Source organism: Garra rufa, chromosome 1 (genome assembly GCF_049309525.1).
Source record: "Garra rufa chromosome 1, GarRuf1.0, whole genome shotgun sequence".
In the NCBI taxonomy this organism is placed as follows: domain Eukaryota; kingdom Metazoa; phylum Chordata; class Actinopteri; order Cypriniformes; family Cyprinidae; genus Garra; species Garra rufa.
The window spans coordinates 46,460,005-46,478,425 of NC_133361.1; the positions used below are offsets into that span (position 1 = coordinate 46,460,005).

Sequence of the window (18,421 nt, forward strand, 5' to 3'; positions counted from 1 at the left end):
TATTAGTTGACAGTTGTTTTGCAAAGGCAGCTCATCAATGACTTTGTTATCTAGATAACTGTACAAACTTGTCCAAAGAAAGACCTTCCACTCGCTTCTTGTCCGTTGTAGTTCGATGGTCCAGTTTTATATAATAGGGGCTCATCCGTCAACACCTACTTTTATTCACACGCTGAGGAATTTCAGAAGGCACAAATTGCCAAGCTGTTCTATCGTAACAAGCTCCAGTGAGAACATCTGACCGCAAAAAGCCCTTCGACTGGCCAACTCACTGTCATCAGTCTATCCCTGAATGCCTCAGTGTTTATTCCCCTTCAAATGGAAAGAATCAGCAGGAGTTTACTTTGTACAGTATCTTGATAGAAGCAAATTAAGACGGGAACAAATGGGTCAATAATTCTGCTTTTGAAAGATTTATGTGCTGATGATTTCAAAGAATATTTCACAGAAAAATTGAACATTTCCTATGATTTCCTCATGTTTTGATACACATTTTTTCTTTTAATAATGTGCCGTTGGATATGTCCACCTTTGTCACAATGCATGGAGGAGTAGATTAGAAGTAAAAGGCAACCAAAACATTTACAGGATTTCCTTTTTGGTGAAATCCCTTTAAGGTTTAAAGGTAAAGGAGAGAAAACTGCACAAACTGATATTTAATAATTCATAGCAAGTTTTATTTACTTTACAGTGATTGCTGTAAGAGTCACATCGTACTCAGACAGGGCATTCAAAATTGGCACATTTGAAATTTGTCAGCTTTTACACTTCTCGTCTTCATTCATGCTTCCTATTGTTTCTCATTGTGAATGTAGTGTCGTGCTTCCAATCATGCAGACATTTTAGCGATCTCCTAGCTGAGATCTGAGTCCTAGAGTTATAATCCAGTGCTGCTACAGCTATTTCCGCACACCTGAGATCAAATTCACATTCACTGTTAATAACTGCTAAAGAGGACAGACTGGCACTTGTGATGAATGCAACAGAGCTGGAGGAGCACCAAAAGCGAGCACGCTAATGGCTGACTAAGGCAAGTCTGCTTAGGGAGTGTTTTAGGGTGCTGCTCTAGGAGTCATTTTCCTAATTAAATTCATTCACAGTATACCAAGGCTAAAATACTTACATTCATCTTCAGCTATTTTTGTGTGCAAGATTATCTCAAAATAACTAGATTTTGTTGTGCATGGTCATGGCTGCTTCTTGGAGCAAATGTGCACAGTAATATAGGCAATACAAATTCAGTGCGCATTCACATTCACAGCTGTGTCTTTCCAGACACCCATCCAGGTGGCCTGTTGTAGTCCTTAATCAAACTGTGAGGTATTCTGTAGGCATGTACAGTACATTACAGTCAAGGCCTATGTCTATGAGTGGGGTTGACACTCGCCCAGGTGTATGCGAATCACACCTTGCTTGTGAAGTTTCAATAAATGTTCGAACTCGGTCGGCATAGAATGCACGTTCTTCTTGCTCTCCCGATCATCGTAGTAATGGTTGGTGATCGGACGACTGTCGTTTGGATGTTTACTGAAAGGCCAAAAACCATACAAATGGACATTCGAGCAGATTTCTAGTGCTAAGCTAGCCATGATGAGTCCTGTGCTGGGACGAACCGAGTTAAGGCCGCGCTCACGCCAAAACTTTGACAATTTCCTCAAGTATTCTGGATTCAGGAAAATGGGCAGCGGGGTGTTGCTGCCAAAGTCCTCCAGTGTGTAAAAGGCACGCAGGGATACAGGCGTGTTGTGACCGTAGGAGAAGGCTGGCAACAGCAATAAGGCTTGTCCATAAGGACGAAGGCTTTCCACAAATGGACGACGGCGCTCCATCAGCCCACTGTACCTGTAACAGAAGATAAGGAGAAAGAAAAGCCTGAATATTTCTCTTCATGATTCCAGTACTGTTAACAATGTGTTTAGTACTTACACTCTGGGTTATTTTTTTACCCAAATGCTGGGTTCAGCTTGTTGGGTCATTTTAATGGGTTGTTTTCAATATTTTTACCCAGGTGCTGGGTAGTTTTTCTGTAACTAAGCTGCTGCTGGGTCATTTTTAATGCTGGGTTATTCTACCCAACCTCTGAACTGAGCCTGTCTCCGACGAAACAATCCAGCTGTTGAGTTACAGTCAGAGTGTGGACTTTTTGTGTTCTCTATACAGTCTTTAAAATAAAGGGGCTTTAACACAATGCCATAGAAGAACCAATCAGTCTAAGGTTCTTTAGAGTACTAAAGGTTCTTCAGATGTTAAAGGTTCTTTATGGAACCAGTTAGACTTTAAAGACTCTTCCATGAAACACCTTTATTTTTAAGAGAGTACAGAAGAGAGCAGTTCTCAGCATTGCTGTGCACTTCTTCAGCAAAATAAAGATTTGTATATATTTTATTTCATTTATAAAGTCTTTACTGTGCTATAAATGATATTATTTTTATGCGACACAACAAACAAGGACAAGATCTCAGTCAGCTGTGTTCATCTTTTGATTATTATACTGCCTCTATAATTCTGTGTGTGATTTTAAATTTCCAGCCCATTTTAAGGCAGCAATACAATAATTTTTAAACAATAGTTGACTTAAATAAAAACATTTAACCCAACCAGCTGGTTCAAAGTAACCCAGCATGTGTTCTGTCTAATATTTACCCAGCACTTGGTTGCCAAATAACCCAAGTTGGGTTGTTTTTAACCCAGCATTTTTTAGAGTGTAGGTTTAGTAAGGAATAAATATCTCTGAAAAAAACAAATGCAATTTCATTGCTAATGATCAAATCAATAATAGATAGCCTACATTAAAAAACAATTCTTGCAAGATGTGTTTACAGAAGCTTTTTAAAGACTTTCTCTGACTTTTTAGAAGTGGTATAAATGCAACCTAATTGGCCTTGACTGTATAATACACAACACTGTGTTCATAATTCTATAAGCTATATTTAGGCTATAATATATTTAATTTTTTGCAATTAATTTGATACTAAAGGTACCAGGTATGATTGTAGATTGTAGAAAGAAACATTTTCAGTCAGTTTATTAAATTTATTAACCGTAATACATTTTATGATAAATTAATAACTTTACATATAAGATTAATCCATGACCCTGAAACTGTAGGACGTTTCAAACATTCTTTTGTAACTTTATATATCTTTCTTTTCTAAAAAACAGACTTATACGCCAAATGTATCTGATAGTAGCCTAGTAAAAACACTTGAAATCATATTTCTCATGACTGGCGCGCATGCCTGCCTGCCTTCTCGTTTTTTACAGGGGTAGATTTAGGGTGGATGGAGGGGATGTGTCCCCACCAATATCCTCCGACCATTGAAATGTCCCCACCAATAATTTAATCCACTTAAAAAAATCGCGCTGTCAACATTAACCTAGACACGCAGAAAGGGATAAATCACGAGTCCTCCCACCCCCAAAACACATATGAACATTTTGATTGGCTGTGCCTTTCCCTGCTATCATGTGAGAGGCTATGGCTGCGTTCAGATACAAGCAGCGCCAAATGCAGTGGATTATTTTTTCCGTGCACAAATAGTTTTTAAAATGCATTCACTGACTTGGCAAACATTAATGATTTGATTCAAGATTTGCACACTAAGGCTCAGAAAAAGTTAAATAAAATGATTGCTGTTTAAATGGCATGTGTTTATCTTTTTGTCAGTTACTAAACATTCCTTTAACATTACACTATTCCTTAATTTAACTTAATGAATTGCATTTCGAGTGGATTAATATCAGGCCCGGCTCCACGGGGGGCCAGGGTGGGCCTGGCCCACCCAATCAGAAGCCTGGCCCACCCTAGCCCCACACTACATAGCCAATCACAAAAATGGTACAATATTCAGTTGAGCTCCATATTTTTTCCTTACCACCCGCACCCGCAAACATTCTAATATTGTATATAATTTTCGCACTTTCAATATGCAGGGTATTGAAATCGCTTTTAAATGAGTGCTGGCGCTGTTTACTTTTACTTTCGGTTTTGCGATAACGCACACTCTGTGCAGGCCCGGTTCTACGGGGGTGCTTGAGGGTGCTAAGCACCCTCAAACGAAATCAATAGCACCCTCACTTAAAGCTGTGATAATGTTATTTTATTGCAGATTTAGATAACAATCCAGTGCACAATCGTTAAAAAAAAAAAAAACGATTTATTTTTCGGCTGTAAGCATTAACAATGCCCTACCATATTGTAACGCATCAAAGCAGTCAATTAGAGCGTTGCATTTCAGCCCCGGTCGACTGGCCGACTTTTCTACACCTCTAGTTGCTGGGCTTCAAGGCCAATTTTCACGTCAAAGTTCAAAGGCGGGCGGGCACCGGTTTATCTGTTTTTGGTTTCTCCTTATTTTAATATTTTAGACATCCATAAATTATGGCGAAGAAAAAAAATGCCGCGCTGGTGGAAACAACAGGAGACTCACTTTTGCTTTCACTTTCGAGACCGTTACAGACGGCAGCGCAGCTGGAACAGATCCGCGCTCAAGCACACAATATGCTGAAAATTGCCACAAAGATAAATAAATAACACTGAATGTGTCGGGCCGGAAAGAGTAAAGCTTATTTAAATTATATATTAATAAACTAGTGTATTCTGAGTCAGCGTAACAAAAATCCTTTTTGGATGCGCCTTTAGAGAGAAATTTATCTTTACAGATTACATAATGAGAGAGTTTTTGTTTTCTATTTGTTTTATTTCGTTAAGTAATAATGTAAAACTATTTTATACGTTTTGTTAAGTGCACACAAATAAAAGTACGCTACACCCTTTACAGTACCAAATGATGTATTACTCTTACCTTTGTGAACAAAAATGACAGATCATTTTAAATTGCTTCCACTGAAAAAAATGCACTGGCGCCCATGTCCTGCGTCTTTAGCTTCCACTCTCTGCATAAACTATTGGATATGCGCCTAATACCGCACATTTATATAGGTTTAACGTTTAAACTAACATTGTTTTATACTTGAACTATTTTATATCTATAGATTTTAGGCAAATCATGATGATTTGAGTAGGCAAACTGATCAAACAGACAGTCTACCGCTGGGCGCTGTTCGTTAAAAATAATAAAAATACAATAAAAAAACAACTTATATTTACGAACAAATATGCTCCAAACGTTTTTTCTATATTAACCTAATTAAAAATAAAACGAAACTAATTATAATCAATTTGCCATTACATACCAAACTTAAGTATTTTGATTTTAAAATCTGGCTCAGCACGCGCGACATCAGCGGTAGACCGGCTCCAGAATTAAATCCCTGAGGCTGCTTTCACATTTATATTTTTGCCCCGTATATTACTTTGATATCACTGTGTTAGTCACTGCTATTTCGAGAATGAATCCAGCATAAATATTCAGATGTAATTCCCTAAACATGGCAGCGTGTATGTGTCCGAAAAAAGACAGTTTCATACAAATTCTGAATGGACTGTAGTCTGGAAAGTGTAGGCTACAATACGCGGTCCCTTTATTATCATCATCACTAAAAGCACTGAATTTATAGAGATCTCACAAAATTCCGTTATAATAATCAATAAAGCTTTCTAAACTACACAATGAGTCTTGTATTTATCGCGCCATCCCCCCTCCTACCCCCTAATGTCGCCTGTGGGTATAAGTTTAGAGCACCCTCATTAATTTAGGAAGCACCCTCAGTGATTAAGTTCTGGAACCGGGCCTGACTCTGTGTAAGCAGCGCATCTTTAGATATTTGTCAGTGAACACAAGATTGAGCAGCAAATCCTCCAGCATGGTCTTTTTTTAGTCATCTCTCCTTATTTTCGACCCGTGATCAGTCAAATCTAAAGGTCATTGCACACTGAGTCCGATTTTTGTATGCGTTTTTTCTCATATTCGCCATCCTTTCCTATGAAAATGCTTATTATGGATGCAAAATGCAGAAAATCGAACCTGATCTGAATTTTTGAACGAAAGTTTCAGAGGCAGTGTGTAAACTCGATTAACATAACCTGAGGTCGTATTTATTTTTTAACGTGCGAAAATTTCATATTCATGTGTGCAATGACATAACTCCTGCAGCTCGTGTTGGATGCAGGGTTGCCAAGTCCGCGTTTTTTCCCCACGGAATTGGTCTACTTTTAAACTGTTGCCATGGGTTGATTTTCCCCAGTGGTTTAAAGGTTTGAAATATTGCAGAAATTAAATTTCAATAAAATGCCTGTATTTAAAAATGTTGCATTATACCTATGATAAAACGGTGCTGGATGTTAGGTTTTGTGAAGGCTATGGGTAGAAAGCCTTTGAGCTGTGCATTTGATCATTGTGCACAACTGTAAAATGTGTATTTTAGATATGGAAATGACATAAATAAGTTTTGATATTTGGGATATGGTCAGTGCACTATTTTGGGTTGTTCTTGGCTGGCCATTGGGCTAGTTATGTCATATAGACTTAGTAACTCTGTTGTCAGATGCTTTCAGTTTAGAATTGTAGCTTACATTTTCCAACTGCAGTAAATTATTTTTATTTCTATAAAAATGCAAAATGACAGTGAAGGTGCTGCAGCGGTGGTCAATTAATGTAATCAGCGTAGAACCAAACACAGTGTAACACCAACTACGCCAAATGGAAAAAATGTGCACTTCTATAATGCACTTAAATAATACTTGCTCTGTTTTCAAACACAAATAGATGGGGGGGGGGGGGGGGGGGGGGTTTGAGTCATAGGTCCCCACCAATGTCCAGAGCAAATCTACGCCTTTGCCGCCGCCTCACAGTTTTGGGTTTCTTTGCAGTTTCGAATGCACTGTAATTTAAAACAGCGACTATAATGGGGGAGGTCTCCCTCGCTTCGATCGGCCCACTACTCCATCGGCCCACCGGGAATGTCCCGGTGCTCCCGATGGCCAGTACATCCCTGTAAGGAAATCGCGGATTTAGCAACACTGGCTATAGGTTTTGTTTCACCGTAAAGAACAGCTCATTCGGTGTTGATGCGGTGTTGAGTATGAGATTAGAGGAAGTACGTTGTCTGTCTACATCGGAGAAAAACACACATGCAACAGACCGTATCTGATATATTGCCCAGCCTCAATCGCAGTAATTCATCTGTCTACATAACAAATTACATAGAAAAATGACGCGTGGAAAACCCTTCATTGAGTGAGTTTAAATCACGGATTGATAATCGTTCATCCTGTACATGATGTATTAGACACTGCTGCGTTTAAGAAAACTGATTCTTTGTCATAATAGACATCTTATTTATCATTACAGCCAAAACCCACAATCACAGACTCACTTCTCATGGAGGATGCTGGGATTTGCAGTCACCAGGTTGGTTTTGTTGCCCACATCTTTTTCATATCTGTTATCCAGTGGAGGAAGGTTGCATCTAAAAGGCAGGGGTGGACAGAGATTAGAGAAAGTGTTGCATTTAAGAGTATAATTATTAGGAATTATATTAATGTGGATCGAGATTCTTATCCTTTTGATATTAATCTATTCAATATGGGTAACATGGGTTGTTGTGAAACAGACCTAATGATAAACTGGGCTGAATTAATTTCTTCTCCACAGCTGCTATTGGCCAAAATACCTCCATTCCCCACCACAGCACATGACTCCCATGTTGCATTTCCAAACGGGTGCTCCTACAAACACACACACAATGTAACTCCAAAATCATTAGAGAAACCATACAGTATTCACTCTATGTTTTAATGCTTGTACACTACCTTAGCCAAGATGTTGAACAGGGCTTGTGTCACCTGTAGTGGCTTTCTCCTCTCTCCATCATAAATAACGTTTGACCCCAGTGGGGTGTTATTCTGTGTGACCACAGCCTTTGACAAAGCATGGCATTTGCTATTTAGTAATGACCTGGAAGGAAAACAGAAGCTCAGTCTAATGTGTTGCAGTTATGTGAACATCTAATAAAAAGAAGCCTATAGGCCAGAAAACCCCAATGTTTTTTGCTACAGACATAAAATCTACCCTCAAAGGAACAGACCCTTTGATAATCATTTTCATTTTTGGATGAACTTTGCCTTTAAGTAAGCATTTCTGTAGCGTATTTGTCTGGTTTATAGGATCCATAATCAACAGAACAGTACTTTGACTCTTTTCTTTGCAATAGATGTCTTTAACCTTTATGAGAACATCTCATGGTCCGTTCTGGGCTACTGTTTTACCTGAATCTTTTAAAGTTTGCCTCGTGTTTTTTCCATTTTTGTGAGTAGTTCTCCAGTGCCTTGGTAATTAATACACTGTCTCTGAAAGAATTGAACACACACAAACAGAAATGACATACTGTGGTAATTCACAAACCTGTGCTTTATGAGATACAGATTCATACAATTATTTTATTTTTATTTAAAATTTGATAAAAAAGAATAATCTCAAAATGTGTCAGGTTTAATTTCTATCCACCTTTTTCCTCAATGTGAAAGTAAGCGCATGGGTGAGATTTCCAGTTAATTATCCGCTATTATGAAATAACGAGAATAATAACAATGTTTTTGCACTACAAACCAGTGTGTTTGAATTAAGGATAAGACATTCAAATAATATGGTAGGACACAGTGATTTTCAATATCAAGCAGAAAAAAAACAGCTAAAAATAGCTGGACACTGATGAAAACTGGAAGCCAGACCCATAAAATGCACAAATGGCCATGCCCACTCTTACAGTAAGAAAAATGTGGATAAGTTAAATGAAAGAAATGTAAACATAAACTAATTTAAATTCTTAAATTAAAGTGAATTCAAATGTATAAAACCTTAAAGATCTTAAGGTGTTTACATTTGGTGTCTACTATATAAGAATAGACATTACATGCTGTGAAGTGTAATATAATGAAGTTTGCAACTTTGTATACTTACTTGCATCCCTTGCAAGATGGTGTTTCTACGTTTTTTTGAGGAATCCTAGATGAAGGCCGAGGGATTACATTACTGACAAAACAAAAATGATCACTCATAAATAAGGGTTCAAATGTTGTTGCATAAGCAAAATCTCATTATTAGTAGACAACTAATATTCAAGTGGGAATTCAAAGTATTGTTGCAGAAGAATAAACACTACAAATGTCACTCATAATTAGGATCACAGGAATACATTTACTTGTAGGCATGCTTGGAGCGCACATAACAGCAGATAAAACGTCAGTAATTTAGCTTTTTTGGGAGAGCATTAACAACAGTTAGTTCCTGTGTTCTTGAATTTGACCAGCAAATATTTTGTGTGCTCCAGACAACCTGTCTCTGTCGCTCACAATATATTTCTCCCTCTGTCTCCCTATCTTAGTTTTCACTTTCTGTCCGTCCCTTACTTTCTGTTACACCATATCATACATATCACTTTCCGCCTCCCTTGCACGCTGTTTGCAAAATAGAGCCAGGCGTGTTGGACTTGAATGGCTAAATAGAGCTGAGAGTGATCCTGTGGTGTAAAGGTACTATTATGTTAATTTGTTTTAACTATTCAATTTTGCAATATAAGACAGATGTTATAAGACATTTCCTCTGAGTAGTTCACATCTAAACTTATGTGAGGGTATTAAATTTTCATGTTTCAATAAGTGCTCAAGCTCAAAACAGATTAAAGTGCAAAATAATTATAAAGAATAGGTCACAGTTTACAGTAAAGTCTCATTAGTTAACCTTAGTTAATGCATTAACATTAACAATGAGCAAAAGTTATCAAAAATGTTAGCTCGTGTTTATTAAATAATACAGTTATAACTTTTGATTTTAACAGCGTGCTATTAAATGTTGAAATTAACTAGGATTAAGGAATGTTTAAAGAAATTAAATAAAAAATGTTATGGCTTTTAGTATGAATATGTTATCTGTAAGCTAGTGTGTTTCAAAACAATGACAACATTTAGAAGATATAAGCATTCAAAACTTATACTTAAAACAGTCTCTAACTTCCACCAATATGGATCAGCTTTTTCAAAAACATCACTCTCCACTTGAGCTTCTCATCAAACTTTCTGTCCAATCAAATGCTCTCTAGAATCCAAAGCGTCCTGCCGCCGAATTAACTAATGTTAACTAATAGAGCCTTAATGTAAAGTGTGACCGAACAATAAATAATCATGGTATTTGCAAACATGTTGTACTCCAGATTAAAATGTAAAAACGTCTGAAAATAATTTGCCTATTAAGTATATAAGTATTTAGCGCTGTGATGAACACTGTAGCGAATACAAAAATCTGAATGGCTGTTTAAAACATTTCAATCCTGTTTGGAGACAGAAAGTAACTGCAACTGCTTTGTTTCCAGGCTTTTTGTTTTACATGTTTGCATTTCTTCTGTTCCATCGCCATCTGCCATCATGCACTTTTATTCAGCGCGCCATGTTGGGCTTGTTTTACATCGGAGTGCGTATGCGGCTGGGACACAGCATACAGCGGTGTTGTGCATTTCAATCAGCTGATGGGAAAGGTATTCTTAAAATACGTTCAAAAATCTGAAATTTGTAATAAAGAATTATTCTCTGTATTTTGAAGTGCCTACGGTAATAATATCGTGCATATTCGAATATACCAAATACTGGCACATGTCTACGTCCTTGTTAAAAAGAATATTAAAAATTACCTTCATACTACTTAGAAAGTACTGTGAGATGTTGGGTGCCATAGGTGACCTTTGACCATCTATCTCAGGTTATAATAGAGTCTATTTATAGGTTTACTCTATGAAGCCTAGCAATTTAGCATCATAAAGTTACAGATGTAATTCTCCATAATACACTTTTATTATACTTTCTTCTGGTAAAAATGAAAGACTTAAGTTTTTTCCTGTAATTTGGCATCTAAATAACAAGCCTAATTCACATTACCTATGGTGGAGCACCCAGTGATCCTGTGCCGCATTGAAGTTCTCAGGGAGTTTAATCTCCCACATGCCTTGTTGTGATTAAAGGCTGCTGTTGCCAGTGTAACAGCACATAATAAGGGAAAGGTCACAGCCATGACAGAAAAAAACCAACATTACACATTTCCTCTAGTAATGTAAAGCAAGTGTTAAATAACTGGCTATGAACTATTTACTAATACAAATAAGTACACACAGTGTAATACTAACCTAGAATCCACATTTCAAAATGTAATGTCAGTTTGACTGACTAAACACTGTATGAGTTATACGCACAACGAAGATGAATAAAGGTAGCGGTCTTAAATAATCCACAACAGAGCAACAGTCCAAACACAACGCTAACAATTATGACACCAGAAAACCAAACACAAACAGGACTAAACTAACATAAATATGACAGTTAGACACACACCTGAACATCAAATGAATAACCCACACTCAGGGGCGTGTTTACGCTAGGGGGGGGCCCCAAGCAAACCTCTGAGAGGCGGCCCGTGATCGCGCTCCAGGGGGGGTCTCCCGCGGGACAATTTCGCAATCGCGTTCCTGTAGAACGAAATTATGATCGCGGGAGAAATCGGTCGCGTTCCGGGGGGGGGGGTCCCCCTTGGGAAAAATCGCGGCGGCCCCCCCAGCTCGCGGGGCCCCACGCAATTGCGTGGTTTGCGTGGTGGGTAAACACGCTACTGCCATACTAACCCACACCAATAATCCAAACTGCGCTAATCGGCTGGTCAACGCATTTATTATGTTCCAGCTGACTTGAGAGCGAGAATGTAAACATAACCGCGTCTGTCTGAAGGAGGCATGCTTACAACCACATGGGTGATACATTTGCAATAATGAAATTCATTAAAGAATTTGATAAGCGATTATGACAACTGTATAAATACCCAATATGTTAATCAAGAACGATCATCTTGGCAAGTTTGAATTTCTGCATTATCATGCTGAAGTTCATTTTTCTTTCTCATTCAGTTGCATTATATTATGCATATACAGGAATATTTAGAGAGAATACACTGTTTATTATGTGTTATGTAAGAGGTGATTTGCAATCAGCCAGTTATAATCGCAAAATAAACCTAGACACGATGCAACAATACACTGAAGTGTTCTGCTATCAATCCAATCAATCAATAAAACGCGAGGTTATTTTTACAGCATTGCTATGGGCGAATAAATGACTAATAAATACTGACCAATCATAATTATGGTTTATAGAGAACTATGTAATAAATGCCATTTAGCTGTTAATTTAAGAGTCTTGTTATTCATTATAAAAATTATTGTGTTTCAGGCAGTTAATGTTCTGTCACGTGAAATGCAAAACTATATCACAGCCTACAGTCTATAAATCATAATTTATATGTGGATCATTTTTTTAATGTACTTTTACTTTCTTAAATCATAAACATTTTTTAAAGCTGGTGTTTAAAAAGGCAACTAAATCAACCTTCAAACTAAAGTTTGTAATTACAGTTTTTTGTAATGTAGCACAATGATTCAACACATCCCTATAAAATACAGTCAAACCAAAATTTATTCAGACATCTTTAACATTTCTCACATTATCACAGTTTATTCGCTATAGTTTTTGGTAATAAAATATGACAAGAACTCGAAAGTTTAACTGTGTCAGAATAAATTTGTCTTGATAATGTCAGATAACTTTAATAGAAAGGTACGTAACAAAACATGATCGGGTCAAAGTGTCAAATCAAATTTTTGGTCCCAAATATGTATCAATTTTACTGGTAGTCCACTGTATGAAGTATTTTGGGGTATAATATGTCACAGTTTACTTTATTTTGCTATCCTCACTTACATAAATAAACCCACTAGTTAGAAATATCAAATCTTTTTTGGTTTGACTGTATATGCTAAAATATTATTAATACATTGTATATGCAATATCTGGGTGAACATGAAAGAATATTTTAAGCTTTTGTTCTAACTAAAGTGAATGTTCAAGTTTAATGACTTTATACATATTTGAATTTAAGAAATTCAGACATGCAAAAGAAACTTTCAATAATTTACTAATGTGAAATGTGATACGAAACTTTACTTAGAGTAAACAACGAACATCTAAAGTCCAACTTTTAGACCTTTCCAGCATTCTAAAACATTGAACTGTCTGCCCAAAAGTATTAGTTTCTTGCTTTGTTCTCATTAAAATCCCTTTGTAACAATGTAATGTCATTTTTATTACTAATCTAATTACTAAATGTCTGTGTGTATCTGTCAGCACAAAGATTAAACAGGCCTTTGTTTACTAAAACAATATTGGCAACTAACTTGACAGAAAAAAAAAAATCAGTCTGAGCGGCCAGCAGACCGTATCGATATTCTTTAACACTCAGGTCTTTTAAAGTTCACTCTCCAAATAGAAGGATAGAAAAGATACACACGCCGGCTGAAATTGATATACTCACTTGTTAGAGAGGAAGATCCAAAAGGCCACACTGCAGAAGGAACATAGAAGGATGACAGGAAGGAGCCAGCGCATAAGAGTCCTCATAACGCGCATCCACTCTCACGCACGAGCTTTGGCGCACACATAGCCGCTGACATGCATGTGCTCTCGTAAACTCTCATTTAAATGCGGATGTTGCCATTGCAAACGACTTCCTCTTCTGCTCTGCCGTCCTCTTTTTATTTTTATCGCTGGGTCCGTTTCTTGACGACTGCACCCTTTTCTTTACTCTCTCTCTCTCTCTCTTTTTCTCTCAGACTGTTAATCTCCTTACTCTCCCTCCCTCCTCTTAATTTAACTGCTACTTGGTCTCTTTTTCTTTGTCTTTCTCTTCTTTTCTCTACTAACAGGCCTGGCTTTTTATCACTTCTCTGCTGCTTTGCTTTTCCCCTAATCTATCAGTCCACTTTCTTCTCATGTCTTGCACAAGAACAAATTCCTCCGCTCCTTTCTTGCCTGCTATGTTCCTTTAAGGCACGTTATTTTTCCATGCTCCTCCACCTCATCCTTCCCTCTGTACTTCCTTGTCTTATAGGAGCTGCTCAGACTTTCCTTCCGTCCCAGTTCCCTAGAAATCTCAAGCTGTTGCTTCTTCTGCATTCTCAACCCCCTCCCCCTCTCGCTCACCCTGGGTACAACTTGCTTGCCCCTCCCTCTATATCTCACTCTCACAGACACACACAGTCACACTCTTTTTCGTTTTCTCTCAGGGTAATACGAGTGCAGAGTACAGAATTAGCCCATGGCAGCACCTCATGACTGGGAGGAAGGCTTATGTGTGGTAGAGAAGGGTTTTTCCCCTTCATTTCAGCCAATGATGGTCAAAGAATGCAAAGGGCAGCAGCCAATCAAATGCTTGTCTGATGTGACCCCCCCCCCCCCCCCCCCCCCCCCAGCTACCCCACTTTCTACTGATAGTTTGAGAAAGAGAACATTCTGTGGTGCTCGTAGTGAATGAAACTGAGCACACTAGAGATGTTAAAGTGATAGTTTACCCATTCATTTACTCACCTTTGTCATTCCAAACCTTTGTGACTCGCTGTCTTCTATGAAACACAAAAGATACTTTGAAGAACTGTTTTTGTCAATAGTTTACATACACTTTATTCTTAATACTGTGTTCTTGTTCCTGAGTCCCTTGTTTGTCCTGGACAGTTAAACTGCCTGCTGTTCTTCAGAAATATCCTTCAAGTCCCACAAATTCTTTGGTTTTTCAGCATATTTGTGTATTTGAACCCTTTCCGACAATGACTGTATAGTTTTGAGATCCATCTTTTCACACTGAGGACAACTAAGGGACTCATATGCAACTATTACAGAAGGTTCAAATGCTCACTGATGCTTCAGAAGGAAAAACGATGCATTAAGAGCCGGGGGTGAAAACTTTTGAACAGAATAAAGATGTGTACGTTTTTCTTATTTTGCCTAAATATCATATTTTTTTATTTAGTACTGCCCTCCAGAAGATACTTACAAGTTCCCCAAGTATAACAAAAGGAAACATATTAAGACCTGAAACATTTTAAATAAAGATAATTGTTTTACCAAGTTTTAGATTAAGTTTGACGATGATTCTCACAAAACTAGATTTTCTGCAAGTATTTTTCAAGATAAATAAAAAAAAAATAATAATAATTCACAACGTATGTATAGAGTGCATAAACTGTGAGGAAAACTTTTGTTTAGAGCATTTTTATAACTACAAGCTGCAATACCAAACAGGATCACATGGAGATGCCAACAGGCCAGTCACCTTAACCTGACTGTGTAAATATATGTGGATCCATTCAGAATTATTAAATTAAAAAAACATTCTGAATTTGTCGAATGTAACCAGTGAAGCTCCTCTGTCAGAGTGATTGTTGATGCCCATATGTATATAAACACCACTGATCACTGCAAACTCCTATAAAAACACGCTTCTTCTGCGAGTGTCCATCGCGAAACACTTGCGACCAGGGTTTAAATTTAACTTTTTCACACGCCAGACTAAATTTTTATTTACCTACCATTCATACCTTCTACTAGCTAAAAACAATTTTAGTGAAATAAACCAGCAGCTTGACACTGTGTACACACCAAATGCGACAGTTTCGCACTGCAACAGCTAAACTCTGTCTACACTGGACGAGACACAGTGACCGTTGCAAAGCATTTTAACTTTGTTTCAGTAATCAGTAATCAGAAATAGAACAAAGCATCAATTTAGTTTCAGAGATTTGTTGTGTCGCACCGCTTCTAGTGTAGACACCATCACTGATCATAATGGGTTGTATTGTATTTTGTCGTGCTGCTCACTAAAACTCTGCTAATACTCTGCTAAAAACATCTGTTTGGTTTTGATTATCATGTCTATCGGCTGAAATCATGTGTCTTTAACAAACAGTCAGTCTTGAACAGTGACAGCTAGTGTAACAATGTGGTTGAATGTGGCAGAAAAAAAAACTTTCTTTCACACTTTGGTGGTGCTTCGCCCTATCACCGCCCCTGATGGTAAGTGAATTATGATGACAAATGAGTAAAATTTACAATTTTTTATATTACTTGGATCACTGTTCTTATACACAAAAGCACATGACCTTATGGAACTTAACATTGTAGCCAAGCTGACATATCTGTTGATTTCTGGAATGCAGTGGCCAATCAGAGGTGTTTCAGTTAGTCAGAATTCACTCAGTTTTCAGTCCTGAGTCCTGTGAATCCTCTCATTACAACAAACAAAGTGTTGACACAATGTAAATAAGTGATTAATTGTGCAGTGTAGAGAGATTAATTGATTATATCAGAATTTTCTGAGATTACGATAAACTGAAGTAAGAACATTTTGAAAACCACTGCTCTGAGCCAATGTCTTCTTTCCACCATCACTCTATCCTTGAGCTGTATGCGTGAGCTGGAGGAAAAGCTTATGACACACTGTGAGACTTTTCCTGTGTAGTCTTCATGTGATTACTGTACAGCACAACCATTGTACTTCACCATTTTACTGATGTTGAGTAGCTGATATTTTAAGTTGTGTGACATGGCAAACCTCATCTAAGAGTGTCTAAAAACTGATTTCCTGAGGTCTGAATGTGGTAAACAGTAACAGTAACTGTTTACCACATTCAGACCTCAGGAAATTCTGTCACTTTAAAACAGTCACTGATAAATAGCCTGGTAAAAGCCAACTGTTGCATTGCTCATTCAAATATCGAGCAATCCTAGTTGTGATTCCAAATGATGTTCCTATTATGTGAAACATCAGTAAATATTTTATGTGCTTTGAATTTTTTATCTGCTTGACCACACACATAATAGTCTTTCCAAGCTGTTTGCTGCTGACATGCTCTTGATCTTGGCTAGAGTACATATAGAGTAGCAGTGAATTAAACTAAAATAAAAGTGTATATTTGGTTGCATAAAGATGCATTATGATTAAACAGAATTTATGATTATGATTATGCAGATGATTTTACAGGTTTTATGCAGATCTGTAGTTAGCGCTTCTTTAACCTTGATGCCTCAAGGACGTTTATCAGATGCAGAGACATGAGAAAAGCTGAGAGCTAAAGAGAATGTACAGTACAAGCAGTTTACATAAATTGCTTTTTATTTTTGGCAGAAATAAAATATTTGTTCATAATCTGAACATACTTATAACGGACTGTGTGACAACGGAGTAGGGGATCTGACTTGACTTAAACCACCAAAGCGCACTGTCCAATCTGATGAATCAGGTCCAGGTCAGTCGTACATATCTCTAATAATCTGTTGTTTTAGAAGTTTTACTCAATTTAAAAGGGGGAAAAATAGGAATTTGCTCATATAAAGTTTTGTCTATTTGTGAGCATTTGCATTTAAGGCATTTGGCAGAAAACCACATTTATCACACTGAAAAGCCTTTGATAACTCTTTCTCGCTGATCATGTTTCATAATTGTGTATCTTGCAGATACTGAACAGCTCTGCATGCTCTCTGCAACAGGATCTGCTCACTTGTGTGTGTCAGTTAGGGGGTGCCTTTTGCCTGATATTCACTGGCCTCTACAAAACAGCACTGATTATAACATGGTCAGAACATACTTGTTATTTTACGAGTATGTGTGTCTGAATCTCTTTCTGGTGAAACCCAAAGAGCTTCAGACTTGGATTATGCTGTTTGTCAGCCAATTTGTGCATGGTAAATAAATATACACATTTCAGTGCCAAAATCTCAGGGCCAGCAGCTCATCTTCACTACAAGAAATATGGTCTTTCCAAAAATGTTGCTGTTGTAATATGAGGAAGTGAGAATTCAAAGTTGTTCTTACTAATACAAAAATAGTCATAAACGTTTAAATTTAATTTAAAAATAAATTATTTTGTTTATGTCTGAATACTTAATTCTGATTGGCTCAATCTGCTCTGGTTAATGCACAGATAATTTCAAGTAAGTTTCATGGAAAAATAGTGAAACATAGTGAAACTACCAGCATAAGGGAATACCATGGCCTGCAGATTATGAATGTGAATCCATTTAAGGAAACTTTCCACAGAAAATAAAAAAGAGACTGTATATATTTTACAATGATAATTCCTCATATTATTAATAAAATTAACTGCTGAAACTTTAGAATAATTTATTAACATTATACAGTACAACTTGTGTATTATTGACATACTGATATTGACAAAGGCTGATGTGCAAACGTCCATGCTGAAAAGCCACCGTCGAGTCATGTTTTCTCTTTTAAAATGCAAAACTATAAATTTAATCACAGGATGTAAGTCCTAAAAAAGAAATAAAATGTATTCAGTGTGTTATTTAAATCCAAACATTACTGCTGGTCACAGGCTTTCCAAAATATTTAGTTTATACATTTGTTTACAAGTTTAAAGGTGCAACGATCAAATATAACATGCTTGGGTTTATTCTATTTGGTGCAGTCGGCCTATTGATGCTTTTTCAGGCACTGAAAGATCAACGTTTATGTTTCCAGCTAAAGTTAAGCTCTTACTAACAGGGGTGCTTGTGTTCAATATGGAGTTTTATTTACTCTGCTCATGAAGGCCAATGGAAAATGCATTTCACCATGTCAAAGATTCCAAACAGAAA

The 18,421-nt window shown here is 37.2% G+C and overlaps 1 protein-coding gene across 1 annotated transcript; it reads right to left on the bottom strand.

Moving 5' to 3' along the window:
* Positions 1-655: 655 nt before the first annotated feature.
* st8sia6 (ST8 alpha-N-acetyl-neuraminide alpha-2,8-sialyltransferase 6) lies at positions 656-14,004 on the bottom strand. The gene is made up of 7 exons (XM_073841579.1): positions 13,305-14,004; positions 8,862-8,933; positions 8,171-8,251; positions 7,715-7,859; positions 7,518-7,630; positions 7,279-7,371; positions 656-1,842 (listed from the first exon to the last, which is right to left on the bottom strand). The coding sequence occupies exons 1-7, from the start codon at positions 13,397-13,399 to the stop codon at positions 1,365-1,367; spliced, it is 1,077 nt and encodes a 358-aa protein (XP_073697680.1). The 5' UTR covers positions 13,400-14,004; the 3' UTR covers positions 656-1,364.
* Between the last annotated feature and the right edge of the window lie 4,417 nt (positions 14,005-18,421).